The sequence below is a fragment of the Durio zibethinus genome, chromosome 3 (assembly GCF_047325235.1).
Source record: "Durio zibethinus cultivar Kanyao isolate XHJ-2024 chromosome 3, ASM4732523v1, whole genome shotgun sequence".
NCBI lineage: Eukaryota > Viridiplantae > Streptophyta > Magnoliopsida > Malvales > Malvaceae > Durio > Durio zibethinus.
Window position 1 is genome coordinate 34699735 of NC_143164.1, and position 20191 is coordinate 34719925.

General features: G+C 37.6%; 1 protein-coding gene across 11 annotated transcripts; it reads left to right on the forward strand.

Moving 5' to 3' along the window:
• Positions 1–259: 259 nt before the first annotated feature.
• Positions 260–19186, forward strand: LOC111283764 (protein SPIRRIG-like). Of its 11 annotated transcripts, none has more exons than XM_022872374.2 (19): positions 269–1280; positions 2896–2968; positions 3053–3138; positions 4014–4149; positions 4252–4308; positions 4638–4814; positions 5149–5340; positions 5449–5514; positions 6858–6972; positions 7184–8346; positions 8536–9235; positions 9319–9421; positions 9526–10640; positions 10726–12364; positions 12536–15586; positions 15913–16221; positions 16466–16772; positions 16881–17027; positions 17445–19186. In XM_022872374.2, the coding sequence occupies exons 1-19, from the start codon at positions 1084–1086 to the stop codon at positions 18618–18620; spliced, it is 10809 nt and encodes a 3602-aa protein (XP_022728109.2). In that variant the 5' UTR covers positions 269–1083; the 3' UTR covers positions 18621–19186. The 11 variants fall into 11 exon arrangements, with proteins under 11 accessions (XP_089614771.1, XP_022728109.2, XP_022728112.2 ...); XM_022872377.2 differs by having other exon boundaries at positions 2896–2962; XM_022872376.2 differs by having other exon boundaries at positions 2899–2968.
• The last annotated feature ends 1005 nt before the right edge of the window (positions 19187–20191 follow it).

The following is a 20191-nucleotide window of genomic DNA, read 5'->3' on the forward strand; positions in this document are numbered from 1 at the left end:
CTTTATTAATAAAATATCATCATTTAATTTATTAATAATATATAAAATTTATTCTATAATAATAAATCACATATGAACACTTATAATAAATGGTAGCAACGGGGAGGGTCGGAATGGAAAGCCTTATTCATTAATTATTATTATTTTATTAATGCTATTAATTAATTAGTTTTAAAAAATTTCTTAGTTAACAACAAAGCTGTGAGCCAGACTTCGTGGAGCAGCTTAACGTACACTTTAAAGAAAGCGATCCCATATATGCCTTTTGTCATTAAGGTAGCCTATAAAGCCAAAAAAAAAAAGAAAAAAGATTATATATACAGTGAAAATTGAAAAGAAAAAGGTAAGAAATCCCTGATAAACCGGTAAAACGGCTGCGAGGCGAGACCGAAAAAAGACCGGAACGACGCCATCACGTATTGTCCGTCAATTTCGTAGCACCACATGGCAGCCCTATCAGTCATGGAGCCCACGCTGACGTGGGTCGAGAAACAGAGTTTCCAATCTCATAAAACGTAATAAAAGTTGAAGAAAGTCTGCAAAGAGAAGGAAAGATACAGAGCGAGAAAAAAGGCGCGGAGTGGCCGTCCAAAACCAGCAGAGCGCAGAAGAGATAGAGAAATTCATTTTGAGTGTCGATGATCATTAATTTCCTTATCTTAACCGACGTCGCGTTTTGTTATTAGCTCTCCTCTATTTTAGGATTAAAAAAAAAAAAACAAAAACTTCGAAAAAACAAACGACTAGAAATTTGAAAAATAGAACAAGAAAAAAAAAAGGACAGATTAATCTTAGATCCCCTTCCGCTTTGAAGCTTCACCCTAACTCTGATCGATACGTTAATCACATTTTCCAGCTGTGTTAACGCGGTTTCTTTTAAATTTCTGATTTAGTTTCCTTTCTATTTTGTGATTGATTTGAATTTTTTTGTTCGGTTTTGGGGTTGGTGTATAGTAATTCTCTTGTTTCTTGGGGAAATTATCGGAGGCGGAGGTGGAGTGAAATTCTTTTAGACGAGATTTGTAGAAGTTCTGGATCAGGTGCTTTCGGCGGCGTCGGATGAGAGGAGCGGGGCGCATGTAAATGTTTCAAGGATCGAAAGGGAAAACAATGAAATGGGTATCATTGCTTAAAGACATCAAGGAAAAGGTCGGTTTAAGTCAATCTCCTACTGCTACTTCCACTGCCACAACTGTTTCTTCTTCTTCTTCTTCCTCCTCTTCCAATCACGATGCCAATGCTTTCTCAACTGGCTACGATTACGTTTCCTCTCATTCGAGGTTCGATTTATTATTTTCACTAGTTCATATTATTTTTTTAAATTTATTTTGATTTTTCTTTGCTTGCATTTCAATCAGTAAATGATGATTAAATTTATGAGATGAACTGGTAGAATCATATGTGCTGGCTTTATTTATTTCCTTTTCTTTTTTTTTTTTTTTTAATTTTCTTCTATCTTCTTTACTTGCAGTTGACTGTTTTTAATTCTAATTCATTTTCGCCATTTAGAAGTATAACTTCAGTTATAGCGCGCGCTTTGTCTATTTATTTATATTTTTGATGAGATAAGCTATGATGAGATGTTCTTAAGCATATTGTTGCATTTTCTATACGAAATAAGATTTAAAGATTTAAATTTAGTTCTGAATAGCTTTTTAATACTGTTTGCTGCACTAATGTGCATGGAGGAACTTAATTTTAAGGTGCCAAAGTGTAGTCTTGTGGCAAGCATTAGGGAATGTAGGCTAGTACTTCATCTGCTTGGGAAACTATTACTCTATTACCATAAGGTTGCACGATCAGGCTAACTCCAGCAAGTGCGGTTAGTTCTGGGTTGCTGCATCCACTGAAAGATCATAAGAGAATGAAAACATAGAAGCAAATAGAAAGGAAAAGAATAGCAAAAAGATGAGTTAATAGAGAGGTAGCATTAATCCTATTGCTGGCCATCATCCTATTTTCAATAATTGCCAACTGAATTCTCATTGCTCTTCCTGTTTTCACTGATAATACCTTCACCATGATTTTGGTCCAATCATCCTTTGTAATACACTTATAATACAATAATTCAGGTTGGGGATTTTTTCTTCTTCTTTCAAGTTCTTGAGCATCTGAAGTTTTGTTGTCTCTTTGCTTTATTTCTGCTTTAGAAATGTTTCACTTACTCCTGAAATCCATGTTCCTGCTTTAGAAACCTATTGTTCCCTATCATGTTAAGAAGGTAATTTTGAAATCAGTCTTAGGTGCAAGTTTGTGTTTACAGCTTGGAATAATGTGGATAATTGGTTTATCAGTGCGTGGATGTTTTGTTTACTGAAATTTTTAGGTTTTGTAATAAAATAGCACATTAATATCACCGATCACTGGGATCAAAGATGTTGGGATGCTTTTTAGTTACAAATAAGTCCTGCAATTTCTCCTCTCTCTCTCTCTCTCTCTCTCTTTGTAAATTCCCTTATTTTGCTATGGAAACCATGTGTGAGAGTGCAAGATCCTTTTCTGTGCTACTGCTTCCTGTCCTCTTTAAAGTAGGGAGTCAATAATAATGTAATGTTAATGCCTCTTTGTTAGTCCTATTACACCAATGTGTTGAGAATGAGATTATGCAAAATATTTGGCGTTTAAAATTAGGTTTCAACTTTCAATTATTGTACTGTACCTTTATTTTTGTTTTTGTGCAGTATCTAATCATATGAGTATACTTGTAATTCCCTTCTGTTTTATTGTGATTTAAGTGACTGGATTTGTTTTTTATGTTCGCTTGTATCTATTATTTAATTACATTTTTAAACTTAAAAACTGTGGCAAAGTGCCTTTTTTTCTTGCTTCCCCTTCTTTTTCTCTATAGATCTGACATTTCTTTCTAAACGTCTTTTACATTTTTTCTTGTGACAGCAGAGATTTACATGAATTGGAATTGGACTTCAAGAGATTTTGGGAAGAGTTCCAATCATCCAATTCTGTAAAGGTTCTTTCTCATCTATATTTTAATTCCTGGCACTCTCTTTTATATACCATCTCGATTTCTCTTATGTTTGTATTGTCTTTGCAGGAGAAAGAAGCGGCCTTGAATTTTACTGTAGATGTCTTTTGTAGATTAGTCAAGCAGCATGCTAATGGAGCTCAATTAGGAACCCTGTATGAATGCTGATCCTCCAGTCTATTTTCTTAATATTGTGTAGTTTATTTTGTCTGAAATATTTGTCTAGAATTTTACTCTTGTCTTATATCAGCAAAACTTTTTTTTTTGTACCCTTTCACGTTGTTAAGCACTGCTGCCATTGGTTGCTCTGTTCTGTCCAATCTTCACCTTCTTGTTTGAGTTGTTGAAAAACTCTACTTCAGTAACATTATAACTTTCTTGCCATGTTCCATCAGAGAATGTTTCAAAGTAGAGTTACCATACTCTGAAGTTTGTATATCAAAATTCATTATCCTGATATTTTTGTTGCACAGATCTCCTGATATTTAGTCGTACTTTATGATTCGTTCTTGTTGTAACTTGATCTGGTTTCCATTAGAATGATTTTGTTCTTCCCATTTTCTATTGTTGTTTTGTTTATATTTATTATGGTTTTGGCTTTAATTATTAGCTAAGACCCATATGATGTAATTTAATACTAATTTTGACTATTCAAACTATGTAGACTTTGGCTGTTTAGTTGATACAGTTTTCTCCTTCCAAATATTAACTTCTCATGAGGATTGTTGTAATTAAAGTTAGTTCTTTGTAATATTTGAAGTTTTCATCAGCCTTTTCTTCAAATATCATAAGGAAATTGTCAATTAATCAATTTCTTTGCACCATTTGAATTATTAATCATTTTTGTATCTCTCCTTAGGGAACAGTTAGATGTTTTCTGTGCTTACTGTTTGTTGAATAGTTATTAGCTCAGTACTGTATGTATCTAGTCTATGAATTTGTTGTTTTGTATTCAAATGATATTGCTACTTTCTGTCTTTCTCCAACTTGAGCATGTTGACTAATATTAAGAGCTTTAATTTAATTACAGATTAGTAGAAACGCATATATTCTCTTTTGTTGTGGGAAGAGCATTTGTAACAGATATTGAAAAGTTAAAAATTAGCAGCAAAACAAGATCTTTGGATATATTGAAAGTTTTACAATTTTTCTCTGAAGTCACCAAGGTTTGGCTCTGGGATCCAAGTGCTTTATATCTGAATATATTTAATATCCATATTGCTTTTGGTTTTCTTTTTGGAGTTACATTCATGTGTGCTGATCTGCAGGGTGGCTTCAGTCCCAGTTTAAATTTGTTGACTGCTGTTGAAATCCTTGTATCTGGGGTATATCTCATTAGTCTTTAATAGCTTAATTGATGCTCTATAGGTGGAATCATGTCTTTGCCTTTCTTGCTTGGAACAAGTTTTTGTTATTTCTCACACCAGAAGATAGATACTACAATCTCTAATGATATTTGAGTTTCGTTTTTGTAAAACTAACTGATATACTTTTGAATTTTTTGAAGTGATGTGATTGATTTAGGATGGTACTTAACTTCTTATAATTTTGCATGAGATTGCAATTTTGCATCACACTTGGCATCCTAAAATCTATTCTTTCTGATATTTAAAAACCATTAATTGTTATTATTATTTTTTTCTGTTGTTTGCAGCCTATTGATAAACAATCTCTCCTTGATTCTGGGATATTTTGCTGTCTCATACATATTCTGGATGCTCTTTTGTGTCCTGATGAGTCCGATCAGAGGCCAAAAATTACTGATTCTGAGGAATCGATGCAAGCTGAAAGGGATTCAGTTGCTGATGTTGGGCAAGCCCACCGACTTGAGGTAGTTTTCTATCTCAGATTCCTTGAATTTTTAATTGTGTTTTACATATGCTGAATATATATGTGTGTATATGTGATGCATGTGTTCGGGCCTGTATGTAATTACTTTTGCTCTCTATTGTTACTGCTCAACACTAAAAAAAAAAATCTTATTGCACACTGTTAACCTGATTTTTTATTCCCATTTATGACTATTTTATACTTTTAAACATTCCATTTAATCAAAAATCTGTTCTCGCCCATTTGGGGATCTCAACTTTATTTCTTTCTATCATACTTTCTTGTACACAAGTCAAATATTTGGTTTGACTTTAAACTTATTGCTATTCATTCAGGTAGAAGGAAGTGTGGTGCATATTATGAAAGCATTGGCAAGCCATCCTTCAGCAGCACAGAGTTTGATCGAGGATGATTCTCTGATGTTGCTATTTCAGAAGGTTGCCAGTGGATCTTTAACTGTATTCTCTAGGTATAAGGAAGGTCTTGTTTCACTGCACATCATACAACTTCATAGACATGCTATGCAGGTGAACTTGTGCTATACTATATAAATGTTAATAACCAGTATGAAGGAGGTTCATATGAGCTTCATGTGCCGATTGTTAACTGCTTTTCTTATAATCCTGTTCTTCCAGATCCTTGGACTTCTTTTGGTCAATGATAATGGAAGCATGGCCAAATACATACACAAACATCATTTGGTATGCCTTTGTGGAAAATTTTAAGAGCATATCTGAAGAACATAGGTTGCTTGCTGGATGCTGTTTCTTTTCTTTTCTTCTTTTAAATTTAGTTTCCTATGTTCTTCGGTCATTGGATCATGTTTTTGGCTTTACATTTAAGGCTTGTTTACAGTTGATTTGAGGTGGAAGAGTGAATGAATATATAGGCAGCAAGATAGGAATTATGTGTCTATTTACTAGAGTAATTTAGGCAAAATTTTGGTGAGTAGCAGAGTCCATGATTTATGTGAGGGTAGAATCCTGTCTTAACTAAGAGTGGAAAAAGTTGAGGTGACTTTTTTTGGGAGTTTGATGGATGGTGCGAGTGTTAAAATAATGTGGAATTGTGTATATAAAACAGTAGGATGCTTTCTTAAGTCTCTTTGTCCGAGCATCAACTCAAGTCCAGTGATGATGGTAACTCAATCAACTTGCTACTTTATTGCTGTAGAGTTTAAGCTTCCTTGTTAGTTGGCTTTTTTTCAGTATAATGGTGGCTAAGACATTGATTCATTGGAGAGAAAGATCTGGTGAGTAAAGTAACACTATTGACTGGTATCATCAACTCCCATTGTTGTCGATATATTTGAAGACAAAGACTTAATAGAAACCCTGAAGGAGTTAAACCTTCATTACCTATTTCTTTCTCTTAAGAAGTGGTTGGAGGGCTATTTCTTTCTCTTATACTTTCCTTTCTAAATCTTCATTACATAGTTTCAATATGGTGCTTACCTGTCATTCTCTTTTTGTGTACTTACTGTTTTATAGCTGCACCTTGTTGCATAAAATTTATTAAATACTATGAAGAAGGAATTCTTGATTTTAATATCTTAGATGGTGGCTTTGGTCCATTCGTTCCTGTGTTCTGCATTTGAACTGAGAGAAACAGTAAAGCTTTTGATAAGATGCAGTGGGTGACCTGTGAGAGATTGAAATTTTTATTTCGAGGAGCTTTTACGCTGCCTGTCTAGTGTTTTCTCACTGCATTATGTGGATTCTTTTTATATGGCCTATAGACGGAAATAGTCCACATTCATCTTACCTGGGGCCTTGTGTATATCATCTGCCTTCAGCATTTGAGACTATTGTAGGCTTGCCTTTTGAAGCCTAAGTTTTACCTTTAGTTTGCGATGTAAATCTCTTATGCTCACCACACAACCAAGTTTAACTAATAATTTTGTTTTGTTATATTCTTTTTCTTTCAGCAATCTTCTTATTTATATGTTTCTCAAGTATCTATTTGGTCTATTATTTCCTTGTTGCCTTGTCATTGATCAAATATGTCCTTCTACTTGGGTTTCACATGCTGTTCATTTGTGCAGATCAAAGTTCTTCTAATGGCTGTGAAAGATTTTAATCCAGATTGTGGGGACCCTGCCTACACTGTTGGGATTGTGGAATTGTTACTTGAATGCGTTGAATTGTCCTATAGACCAGGTAATTGCTTTGTGATTTCTTCTTGTTGAATTATAGATTTTTTAAGAAGACTATGATTATTGTATGGATTTTGTTAATGTATTGTAAGTTCACTGTGGTCTTGGCTTTTGAATGGATTACTGTTTTAGCTGTTGCTTTGTTTGATGATTCTTATTCAAGATTTTTTCCTTGTCTTGTTTTATTGCTGATATCTTTCAAGTTTGACTTGTAGAGGCTGGTGGTGTCTGGCTTAGGGAAGATATACATAATGCCCATGGTTATCACTTCCTTGTTCGGTTTGCTCTAGTTCTGTCCTCCATGCCCCTGAATCAAAGCATTCAATCTATTTATTTGAAGCCTTGGGATGACAAAGATAGTGGTCCAGATAGTGCTCATGCTTTTGATGATGTACAGGAAAAGGATTTCATAGGAAAAGAGGACCCTTCTTCTGAACATCTCTCACCCATTTTAAGTAGGCTACTTGATGTTCTTGTTAACCTAGCTCAAACAGGTCCTGCTGAATGCAAAAAATCCAAATATTCTCACACCAAAGCCAGTGGCCATAGCAGAAGTCGAACATCATCTACTGACAGGCTTGGTGATGAAATTTGGGAACAGGGAAATAATAAAGTTAAAGACCTTGAAGCTGTCCAGATATTGCAGGATATTTTTCTCAAGGCAGACAGCAGGGATCTGCAGGCAGAAGTATTAAACAGAATGTTTAAAATACTTTCAAGTAATCTTGAAAACTATAAGTTGTGTCAGCAACTGAGCACTGTTCATCTCTTGATCTTAAATATGGCTAGATTTCCTTCAACTTTGCAAGAGATAATCTTGAAAATTCTTGAATATGCTGTGACTGTGGTGAATTGCATTCCTGAGCAGGAACTGCTGTCTCTATGTTGCTTATTGCAGCAACCAATTACATCAGAACTAAAGCTCACGATCCTTTCTTTTTTTGTAAAGCTCCTATCTTTTGATCTACAATACAAGAAAGTCCTACGAGAAGTAGGTGTGTTGGAAGTCCTGTTAGATGATTTGAAGCACCATAAGTTTCTTCTGGGTCCAGACCAACAAGGTGTTAATGCCAATCAGTTGAATAGAAAATCCAGCTCTAGCAGCTTCAAGAAACACTTGGACAATAAGAATGTTATTATTACTTCACCCAAGCTCATGGAATATGGTTCAGGGAAGTTTCCTATTTTTGAAATTGAGGGTACAGTTGCTGTTGCCTGGGATTGTATGGTTTCATTAGTAAAGAAAGCTGAAGCCAACCAAGCTTCATTCCGTTCCTCCAATGGCGTGACCACTGTTCTCCCCTTCCTGGTGTCCAATATTCATCGTCCTGGGGTCCTTAGGACATTGTCATGTTTGATCGCTGAAGACACTATGCAGGTTTGTTAAGATGCATGTTCTGTTTGATCGGTTTAAATTTTGGTTGATCTTACATTCAAGAATATTTTTCTTCTCCCCTTTTTACATTTTACTGTTCACTCATGCATGCTTTCATGCATGAGTGAACTGCATATGTAAAGCTGTTATATTTCTTTTTTCACACCAAATTGGATACTCTTTTTTTTCTAGGTTCATCCTGAAGAATTAGGAGCACTTGTTGAAGTTTTAAAGAGTGGAATGGTTACAAGTCTTTCAGGACATCAATACAAACTTCAAAGTGACGCAAAATGTGATACAATGGGAGCATTGTGGCGCATTCTGGGAGTAAATAATGCAGCTCAGAGAGTCTTTGGTGAAGCCACTGCATTTTCTCTTCTGCTGACCTCCCTTCACAGTTTTCAGGGTGATGAAGGATGCTCAGACAGATCTTCTTTATTAGTTTACATCAAACAGTTCACATATTTATTGCGCCTTATGACAGCTGGGGTGTGTGGTAATGCCATTAATAGGACCAAATTGCATGCTATTATATCATCACAAACTTTTTATGTTCTTCTATCTGAGTCTGGCTTGCTGTGTGTGGATTATGAGAAGCAAGTGATACAGCTGTTTTTGGAACTTGCTCTTGAAATTGTTCTTCCACCTTTCATGACACCAGAGGTTGCCATATCAGCAGATATGGAAGAAAATGTGTCCACTAGTTTTCTTTTGACCACTTCATCTGGTTTGGTTAATCCTGATAAGCAACGAGTGTACAATGCTGGTGCCGTTAAAGTTCTGATCCGTTCATTGTTGCTTTTTACTCCTAAGGCGCAGTTAGAAGTGCTGAACCTTATTGGGAAGCTTGCTCATTCTGGCCCCTTCAATCAGGAAAGTCTCACCTCTGTAGGTGAGATAAAACCTTCTATTCCGTTTATGCTCTTTCTATGTTAGACATTACTTGTTTACTATTTTCTTTTCCAACGTATTTAGGTTGTGTGGAACTTCTACTGGAGACAATTCACCCCTTCCTTTCAGGCTCATCACCATTACTCTCTTATGCTTTGAAGATTGTAGAGGTTCTAGGGGCATATAGGTAGGCCTTGTGGTCCTGTCTAGGAATGATTATATTGCTCAATTAATTTGATTTGTATTTGTCTTCCATTATTTCTGAAATGAGGTTTGTATTTCTGGTGATAGGTTGTCCTCATCTGAACTCCGAGCACTTGTAAGAGATGTTGTGCAAATGAGGCTGATGAAATCTGGTCATACAATTGTTGATATGATGGAGAGGTTAATTCTCATGGAAGATATGGCCTTGGAAAATGTTTCTTTGGCTCCATTTGTTGAGATGGACATGAGCAAGATTGGGCATGCTTCTGTTCATGTGTCTCTGGGAGAAAGATCTTGGCCTCCTGTTGCTGGTTATTCATTTGTCTGTTGGTTTCAGTTTCAAAACTTTTTGAGAACACAAGCAAAAGAAACCGATCCTGCCAAAGCTGGTCCTTCAAAGAGGAAAAGTGGCTCAAATGGGCAGCATCATGACCAGCATATTCTCCGGATATTTTCTGTTGGTGCAGTAAATAATGAGAATACATTTTATGCAGAATTTTATCTTCAAGAGGATGGTGTTCTTACCCTTGCCACCAGCAACTCTCGCTCCTTGTCATTTTCTGGATTAGAACTGGAAGAAGGCCGGTGGCATCACCTTGCTGTTGTTCATAGCAAACCAAAAGCTCTTGCCGGACTATTCCAAGCTAGTGTTGCTTATGTTTATCTTGATGGGAAACTAAGGCACACAGGAAAATTAGGATATGCAGCCTCTCCCATTGGAAAACCTTTGCAGGTAACTATTGGAACTCCAGTTACTTGTGCAAGGGTTACTAACTTGACATGGAGACTTCTCTCTTGCTATCTTTTTGAGGAAGTGCTCACGCCAGGTTGTATTTGTTTCATGTACATCCTTGGTAGAGGATATAGAGGGCTTTTCCAAGATTCAGATCTTCTCCGTTTTGTCCCTAACCAGGCTTGTGGTGGTGGTAGCATGGCTATTTTAGATTCATTAGATGCCGACTTTTCTGTACCTCCTGGCATGCAGAAGCTTGACAGCACAAGCAAGCAGGGAGACGCTAAGGCAGATGGAAGTGGAATTGTATGGGATTTGGATAGATTACGAAACCTTTCATTTCAGCTTTCTGGTATAAAACTCATATTTGCATTTGATGGAACATATACGGAGGCTATTCGAACATCTGGGACATCTTTCATGGTCAATCTGGTTGATCCCCTGTCAGCTGCTGCTTCTCCCATTGGAGGTGAATAACATTTTCTCTTTTATGTGTAAGCATCATGAAAATTCATTTTTTATCTGAATTGTTCTTTCTTTTGTTGTCTATGCAGGTATACCACGGTTTGGGCGTCTTCATGGGGATATCTATATCTGTAGGCAATGTGTGATTGGTGATACCATCCGCCTCATTGGTGGGATGTCTGTCATTTTGAACCTTGTTGACGCTGCTGAGACTAGGGATATGCTCCATATGACCCTTTCATTTCTTGCCTGTGCACTTCATCACAATCCTCAAAATGTAAGAGACATGCAAACATACAGGGGATACCATTTACTAGCTCTATTCCTGCGACGAAGGATGTCATTATTTGATATGCAGTGTCTTGAGATATTTTTCCAGATCGCTGCATGTGACGCTTCATTTCCTGAACCAAATAAATTGGAACGTATTCAAACTTTTATATCACCTACTGCAACTATTAGTGAAACTAGCTTTGAGGATCTTAATTTCTCAAAGTTCCATGATGAAACATCTTCAGGAGGATCTCATGTTGAGATGGATGATTTTTCTGCCCCGAAGGATTCATTTGGTCATATTTCAGAGCTATATAATGCTGATATGCCAGTTGAAACTTCAAATTGCATTGTCTTGTCAAATGCAGATATGGTAGAACATGTTTTGCTGGACTGGACACTGTGGGTAATTGCTCCAGTTTCCATTCAGATTGCACTGTTAAATTTTCTAGAGCATCTTGTTTCCATGCATTGGTACAGGAATCACAACCTTACAGTTCTTCGTAGAATCAACCTTGTTCAACATTTACTGGTAACTATGCAGCGTGGTGATGTTGAAGTTCCTGTTTTGGAAAAATTAGTTGTACTCCTTGGGGTCATATTGGAAGATGGGTTGCCGGCATCTGAACTTGAAAATGTGGTTAGGTTTGTTATTATGACATTTGATCCACCTGAGTTGAAACCGAGACATCAAATAATGTGTGAGTCCATGGGAAAGCATGTGATTGCGAGGAATATGCTTTTGGAGATGCTTATTTATCTTCAAGTAACCATCAAATCAGAAGAGATGCTTGAACAGTGGCATAAAATTGTCTCTTCTAAACTAATAACATATTTTCTTGATGAAGCTGTTCATCCTACAAGTAGGAGATGGATCATGACTCTTCTTGGTGTGTGTCTGGCTTCTTCTCCCACTTTTGCTCTTAAATTTCGCATGAGTGGAGGTTATCAGGGTCTGATGCGTGTGCTTCCTAGTTTCTATGATTCTCCTGATATATATTATATCTTGTTCTGCCTCATATTTGGGAAGCCTGTTTATCCGAGATTGCCAGAAGTCCGAATGCTGGATTTTCATGCACTAATGCCAAGTGATGGAGGCCATATGGAGTTAAAATTTGTAGAACTACTGGAATGTATAATTGCTATGGCAAAATCCACCTTTGATAGGCTGAGCATGCAGTCAATACTTGCCCGCCAAACTGGAAATCTTTCCCAACTTGTTGCTGAACTGGTGGAGGAAAATGCAGATATGGCTGGGGAGCTTCAGGGTGAAGCTCTCATGCACAAGACATATGCTGCACGTTTAATGGGTGGGGAGGCATCTGCTCCTGCTTCTGCAACCTCAGTTCTGAGGTTCTTGGTTGATTTGGCAAAGATGTGCCCTCCTTTCTCTGCTGTTTGCAGACGAGCAGAGTTTCTAGAAAGCTGTGTTGACCTGTATTTTTCTTGTGTTAGGTTTGTCTTGAAATGCATTCTCCTTTTATTCTTCAACATTTTGTTTCGCATTAATTGCACATTTAATACTTTTATAATGTTCCGCCAAAAATATTTATATAATGTAATGCTTACATGATATCTAATCTGACTCTCAAGTAATCTAATATCTGTTTGTATTTTGTCTTGCAGGTCTGCTCAAGCAGTGAAATTGGCAAGAGAGCTCTCTGCAAAGACAGAAGAGAAAATTTTTAATGATTGTGATGATGCTAGTTCACAAAATACATTCTCTAGATTGCCTGTGAAGCAGGAACAGTCTGCCAAGACTTCTATTAGTGCTGGAAGCTTCCCTCAAGTACTGGTCAGTTCAAGTTCTGAAGAAATGCCTGTTTCTTTAAATTTCATGGTTGAAGATAAAGAAGAGATGAAGCCTGCTACATCCCAGAAGGAATTGAACAAATCATTGCAGGAAGATGTCCAAGTTATTCAGGTCGTAGATGGTGATAATGTTGATCAAGTTTCTGCGACCTCAAGCACAAATAAGTTCAGCTTCCATGGAATCAAAGACAATCTGGCAATTCAGCCACCAGATTCCCAGAGTTCTGTATCTCCTGCTATTCCAGATTCTCCTAGTTTATCTGAGAAATCCAATCCCACAATCCCCCTCATGCCCTCTTCATCTCCCGTTATTGCTCTGACTTCGTGGTTAAGTGCAAACCATAATGAATCCAGAAATCCCAAAATTGCCACACCTTCCTTGGAGTCTTCTGTGTCTTTTAGTGATTTTGATCAATCCTCAGACTTGAAGTCTGGTTCTGGGTCAACAGTGGCAGATACGATCTTTTCTGTTACTCCGAAGCTTCTTCTGGAAATGGATGATTCTGGCTACGGTGGTGGCCCTTGTTCTGCTGGGGCAACTGCTGTGTTGGATTTTATAGCAGAAGTACTGGCAGACTTTTTAACAGAGCAAATAAAAGCAACACAAGTTGTGGAGAGCATCTTGGAAATGGTTCCACTATATGTTGAAGCTGAATCTGTGTTGGTTTTTCAAGGTTTAATTCTTAGCAGACTAATGAACTTCATTGAAAGGCATCTCTTGCGTGATGATGAAGAAGATGAGAAAAAGCTGGATAAAACCAAATGGTCCTCAAACTTAGATGCTTTATGCTGGATGATTGTTGATCGCGTTTACATGGGTGCTTTCCCCCAACCTGCTGGTGTACTGAAAACTCTAGAGTTCTTGTTATCAATGTTACAGTTAGCAAATAAAGATGGTCGAATTGAAGAAGCAGCTCCTACTGGCAAGGGTCTTTTGTCTATTACAAGAGGAATCAGACAACTTGATGCTTATTTACATTCAATTCTTAAGAATACAAATAGGATGATACTGTACTGCTTCCTACCAACATTCCTGATCACCATAGGAGAAGATGATCTACTTTCTTTCTTGGGTCTGCATATGGAACCTAAAAAAAGATTGCCCACAGATTCTTCACAAGAAGATCCGGGAATTGATATCTGCACAGTTTTGCAGTTATTAGTTGCTCACCGACGAATCCTATTCTGTCCTAGCAATCTTGATACTGACCTAAATTGCTGTCTTTGTGTAAATTTAATTTCTCTTCTTCGTGACCAAAGGCGGAATGTACAGAACATGGCAATTGATGTGGTCAAGTATTTACTTGTTCATCGAAGAGCTTCTCTGGAAGACATTCTTGTCTCTAAACCTAACCAAGGACAGCACCTAGATGCAATGCATGGTGGTTTTGACAAATTGTTGACTGATAGTTTATCTGCTTTCTTTGACTGGTTTCAAAGCTCTGAACAGCTAGTAAATAAAGTACTGGAGCAATGTGCGGCAATAATGTGGATGCAGTATATTGCTGGCACAGCAAAATTTCCTGGAGTAAGAATTAAAGGCATGGAGGGTCGTCGTAAGAGGGAAATGGGAAGAAGATCACGAGATACTTCAAAGTTTGACCTAAAACACTGGGAGCAATTAACTGAAAGGAGATATGCATTGGAGGTGGTTTGTGATACAATGTCTACTGAATTGAGAGTTGTCCGTCAGGATAAGTATGGATGGGTTCTCCATGCTGAGAGCGAATGGCAAACCCATCTCCAACAACTTGTATATGAACGAGGAATATTCCCAATTCGTAAATCCTTTGTGCCTAATGATCCTGAATGGCAACTTTGCCCCGTTGAGGGTCCATACAGGATGCGCAAAAAGCTTGAGCGCTGTAAATTGAGAATTGATAGTATCCAAAATGTTCTTGATGGGCAGTTGGAACTAGGTGAGACAGAGCTCTCCAAAGTCAAACATGAGGATGGTCCAGATGTTTTGAATTCTGATTCTGAAGCAATTTTCAATCTTTTGAATTGCAGTGTTAAACAGAATGGTGTTGACAGTGAGCTATATGATAAATCATTGTACAAGGAGTCAGATGACGTGAAGGATGTAACTTCTGTTAAAAATGGCTGGAATGATGACAGGGCTAGCAGTATAAATGAAGCTAGTCTTCATTCTAATCTTGAGTTTGGTGGGAAATCTAGTGCAGTCTCTGTCCCTCTATCAGAGAGCATACTAGGAAAATCTGAATCTGGATCTTCTAGGCAGTCATCTTTTGTTAAAATCGATGAAGTTAAAGTTACAGAGCATAAATTAGATAAGGAACTCTGTGGTAATGGTGAATATTTAATCAGACCTTATCTGGAACCTCTTGAAAAGATACGATTCAAGTATAACTGTGAGCGAGTAGTAGGTCTTGATAAACATGATGGTATATTTCTGATAGGTGAACTTTGTTTGTATGTAATAGAGAACTTTTACATTGATGATTCTGGCTGTATATGTGAGAAGGAATGTGAAGATGAGCTCTCTGTTATTGATCAGGCATTGGGTGTGAAGAAGGATGTTACTGGTAGTATGGATTTCCAGTCAAAATCAACTTCATCCTGGGCTACAGCTCCGAAGACATTGGTAGGGGGAAGGGCCTGGGCCTACAACGGTGGTGCGTGGGGAAAGGAGAAAATGTGTAGCAGTGGTAATTTACCTCACCCTTGGCGTATGTGGAAGCTTGATAGTGTTCATGAGATTTTGAAGCGCGATTACCAGCTACGTCCTGTTGCTGTTGAGTTATTCAGCATGGATGGATGTAATGACCTCCTGGTGTTTCACAAAAGGGAGAGAGATGAAATATTCAAAAATCTAGTTGCAATGAATCTAACAAGGAACAGCATGTATGTAACCTGGAACTCATTCAATCTCTTCTTTCTTTTAGTTCTGTTTTTTTTTTTTTTTTTAAATGGTGGCTTTATTGTGTGGCATTAGCTGCTTCCCGAAAATGAACTGTGATATCATAGTACAGAAAAAGCCATATCTATGTCTCTTTCTGTTTATTTCAAAGTTGTTTGCTGTTTACCCTTTTCTTTATCATCTAACTTTGGCCAATGATTTTTTTTTTCATGCGCTTATGCTTCATTACTGAAGTGACTGTTTTTCTTCCTTATCTTCTGAATCATGGAAAAGATTGTTTCCTTTGTAATTCTTTTCCTTGCATCATCAGGTTGGACACAACCATTTCGGGATCTACAAAACAGGAAAGCAATGAGGGCAGCCGACTTTTTAAAATAATGGCTAAATCTTTCTCAAAGAGGTGGCAAAATGGAGAAATCAGCAATTTCCAGTACCTCATGCATCTAAATACCTTGGCGGGACGTGGATACAGTGATCTTACCCAATACCCAGTCTTTCCATGGGTTCTTGCTGATTATGATAGCAAAAATCTGGACTTGTCAGATCCCAAAACCTTTCGCAAACTTGACAAACCAATGGGCTGTCAGACACCAGAAGGGGAAGAGGCATTTAAGAAAAGGTCAATCTTAATATTTATTCAAAATCCTTTTCAATTAAAAGAAAAAAACTGTTTAATAGATGTCTTTCTTTGTTACACATGTAGTGTGTGCCATTTAGATGAGTAATTATTCAGTAAATGTTCACTGTTTTATGAATGATCGTATCATGTGAGGCATGATTGTTTAACATGGTCTTTAAAATGTATATATTAAGTTGTATTCCCACGTTACCACTTAACATTCCAGTTCTCTTTTATTTTTCAGATATGAGACCTGGGATGACCCAGAGATCCCAAAATTTCATTATGGTTCTCATTATTCTAGTGCTGGTATTGTTCTCTTTTATCTTCTTCGCTTGCCACCATTTAGTGGAGAAAATCGGAAGCTACAGGGTGGCCATTTCGATCATGCTGATCGTCTTTTCAATAGCATAAGAGACACTTGGTTGAGTGTTGCTGGGAAGGGTAACACATCAGATGTGAAAGAACTGATTCCGGAATTCTTCTACATGCCTGAGTTTTTGGAAAATCGCTCTGGTCTTGACTTGGGGGAGAAACAGTCAGGGGAAAAGGTCTGTCTTGATTAAAACTTTTAAGTTTGAGTTGTGTAATATGATCTGTAATTTCTTGTTTGACACAGAATTCTCATTTCTGTTCTTTCTGGTTTTTGTTTTCCCCAGGTTGGTGATGTTCTCCTACCTGCTTGGGCTAAAGGCAGTGCTAGGGAGTTTATCCGGAGGCATAGAGAAGCCCTAGAATCCGATTTTGTCTCAAAAAATCTGCATCATTGGATAGACCTCATTTTTGGATATAAACAAAGGGGAAAGGTGGGTATTGGCATTCTCTCTGAAGCATATTTTGACCTCCATTTCCTGAATTTTCTAAATATTGCTACTCATTATAACACTCACACTCATATAGTTGAGAAAGATGTTGAAAATTCTTAAGTTTTGGTCACATGATATTCCTGCTTATATAATTTGCTATAATCCTTTTTGGATTGCTGTGAAGTTGTACTAGATGAGCTGCCATTGCTGGTGGCAACTATATTTAATTTGAAAAAAACTGTTTTTTTTGTTGGCAAGATTCTCTTTCTCTTCTATCCCTCTTTCATTTTCCTATTTTGACTTCATGTACTGCCCCTTATATAGTCAATCCAAAATCCATGTCATTCAAAGATTATATATCTTAAATCTTCTCATTTTTCTGCTTGTAATTCTGTATATTATTGTTACAACTGACAGGCGGCTGAAGAAGCTGTTAATGTTTTCTACCACTACACATATGAAGGGAGTGTGGACATAGACTCAGTTACAGATCCTTCAATGAAAGCCTCCATTCTAGCTCAGATCAATCATTTTGGACAGACACCTAAGCAACTATTCCTCAAACCCCATGTGAAAAGGCGGTCTGACAGAAAGCTTCCTCCTCATCCGCTGAAGCATTCAACTCTTCTTGTTCCACTTGAAATACGGCAAAGCTCTTCTTCCATTACTCAGATTGTCATTTTCCATGAGAAAATTCTTGTTGCCAGGGCAAACACTTTGCTGAAACCTAGAACGTTTTCCAAATACGTTGCATGGGGTTTTCCCGATCGCAGCTTGAGATTTATGAGCTATGACCAAGATCGACTCCTTTCAACACATGAGAATCTTCATGGGGGAAACCAGATTCAGTGTGCTGGCGTTAGTCATGATGGTCACATTTTGGTCACTGGCGCTGATGATGGTTTAGTTTCTGTCTGGAGAATCAACAAGGACGGGCCACGTGCCTCAAGACAGTTACTGTCAGAGAATGTGTTTTGCGCTCACAAAGCCAAAATCACATGTCTTCATGTCAGTCAGCCTTATATGCTGATTGTGAGTGGATCAGATGATTGCACTGTTATCATATGGGACCTCAGCTCCTTGGGATTCGTTAGGCAGCTTCCGGAGTTCCCAGCACCAGTTTCTGCAGTCTATGTGAATGATTTAACTGGGGAAATTGTGACAGCTGCTGGAATTCTGCTCGCTATTTGGAGCATCAATGGGGACTGTCTAGCAGTAATTAACACATCCCAGCTGCCATCTGATTCTATACTTTCTGTGAGAAGTTGTACCTTCTCTGATTGGCTAGATACAAACTGGTATGTAACAGGTCACCAGAGTGGGGCTGTTAAGGTCTGGCATATGGTTCACTGCACTGACCAAGAGAGCACCGTAAGCAAGTCAACTAGCAGTGGAGCAGGGGGGCTGGATTTGGTTAAGTCACCAGAATACATATTGGTCCTCTGCAAGGTACTGAAGTTTCATAAACACCCTGTTACTGCCCTTCACTTAACTACAGACTTGAAGCAGTTGCTGAGTGGTGATTCTGGTGGGCATTTGCTGTCTTGGACGCTACCAGATGAGAGCTTGAAATCTTCTTTCAATCAGGGTTGATACTGTTAAAATAACTACTGTGTGATTTTCAGCTATATGACCAGCTACTGGTTTAACGGTTCTGTGCAAGCATTTGTTGTGAGAGAAATAGTGATTCTTTGTTCATAATAGCATGAAAAGGGAAAGCTAGGCAACAGGGCTGGCCGGGTATTGTAACGGGACAAGCTGGGATAATTTATAAGAGATGAGGAATATTACAAACATTAAGGCTATTAGAATGCATTTGTCTGGTGGCTTGAGCTCTCCATTGTGAAGGTGGAATGACAGGCGACGCTTTTGTTGTATTTTTGACAAGTGGAGGATATTACTTTTGAAAAATCACTCTACTGGTTTTTGTATGTAAATAGATGGAACTGCTAACAGCGTGTAATCAAGTTGTATAGCAGAAAAAAGTGCATTGGGTTGGATTGTTTGGTGGAATTGGTCTGGTTATTGGAGACGAAGGGATGGGTTATAGGATTTGGTTGTATTACTTTCGGCTAAAATTCATTTTGTATAGTGCAATTGGGCGCTTATTGCTCATTTTTATATGTAAATCGCTTTAAATTCTTTTGAGAAGTTGATTAGTATTTCCCTTAAATCTTCTTTCTTTATACCTGCAATGTGCCTTGATGCAGGCATTAGCTGAGGTGAGTTTCATCAGCCATTGGCTACCCAAAATCATCAGAGCTTTTCTATCCTGGCAAGGCATGAATTCCTTCTCTGGTGGCATACGCCATTACAAAAATACTTCCAGTTCTAAGCCTGAGATTCTAAAGCTTCTCACAAGGTTGCCAATCAATGATTCAATTATGAGAAGGCATTGATAGAGCCCTGATTCTAACGGAAAGTGAGTGTGACATGCTACAATAAGTGCCTAACCATATTGGTTCCCATTTGTTCACGCCATAGCTGATTCATAGCTGGTGCACATAGTAATTTTAACTTGACTGAAAACGATTAACTAACAGAGATTGTAGATATTTCCATAGTCTTGTTTCCCCTAAACTACTATTAATTTGCCCCATGAAAATGCCGTGAATCTGACATTCTACCCAGATTTGAAGGTAATATTAATTGAATTTGAACATCTGAAACTTTGGCTCTATTTCATATTGAGGTGAAACTAACCTGTTTTGTGTTGTTGCAGTGATGAATATAATGTGTTATCATACCAAGAGTAGACGAGATTTGCTGGTCCTATCTCCATCAAGCACTTTATGTACCAAAGGACAATGGTGAAAGCCACAGGGACAAGTTTATGGAATTCTTCACACTTCAAAGGACCACAGCAATTCTGCCTTCTTCAGAGAGTCAGATATGCATGGCTAGCTGCAGCATCTATATAAAAAGGGCTGCATGAAGGTAACAGGAAGTTACATTAGCTGGCAAAATACAGCTATTTCCTAGTTAGGGTTCCTGCACTTTGACTATCTAGATATTGATGATTTGCCCTTAATGGTTTAAATCACTTGTGTAGTCGTGTTCATTGTGATTAGAACCATATTCGACTCTAGATTGTTTTCTTGTTTTTTTTTTTTTTTTTATATATGTATTTTGTGCAAGAACATAGTATGAAGGTTATAATAGTA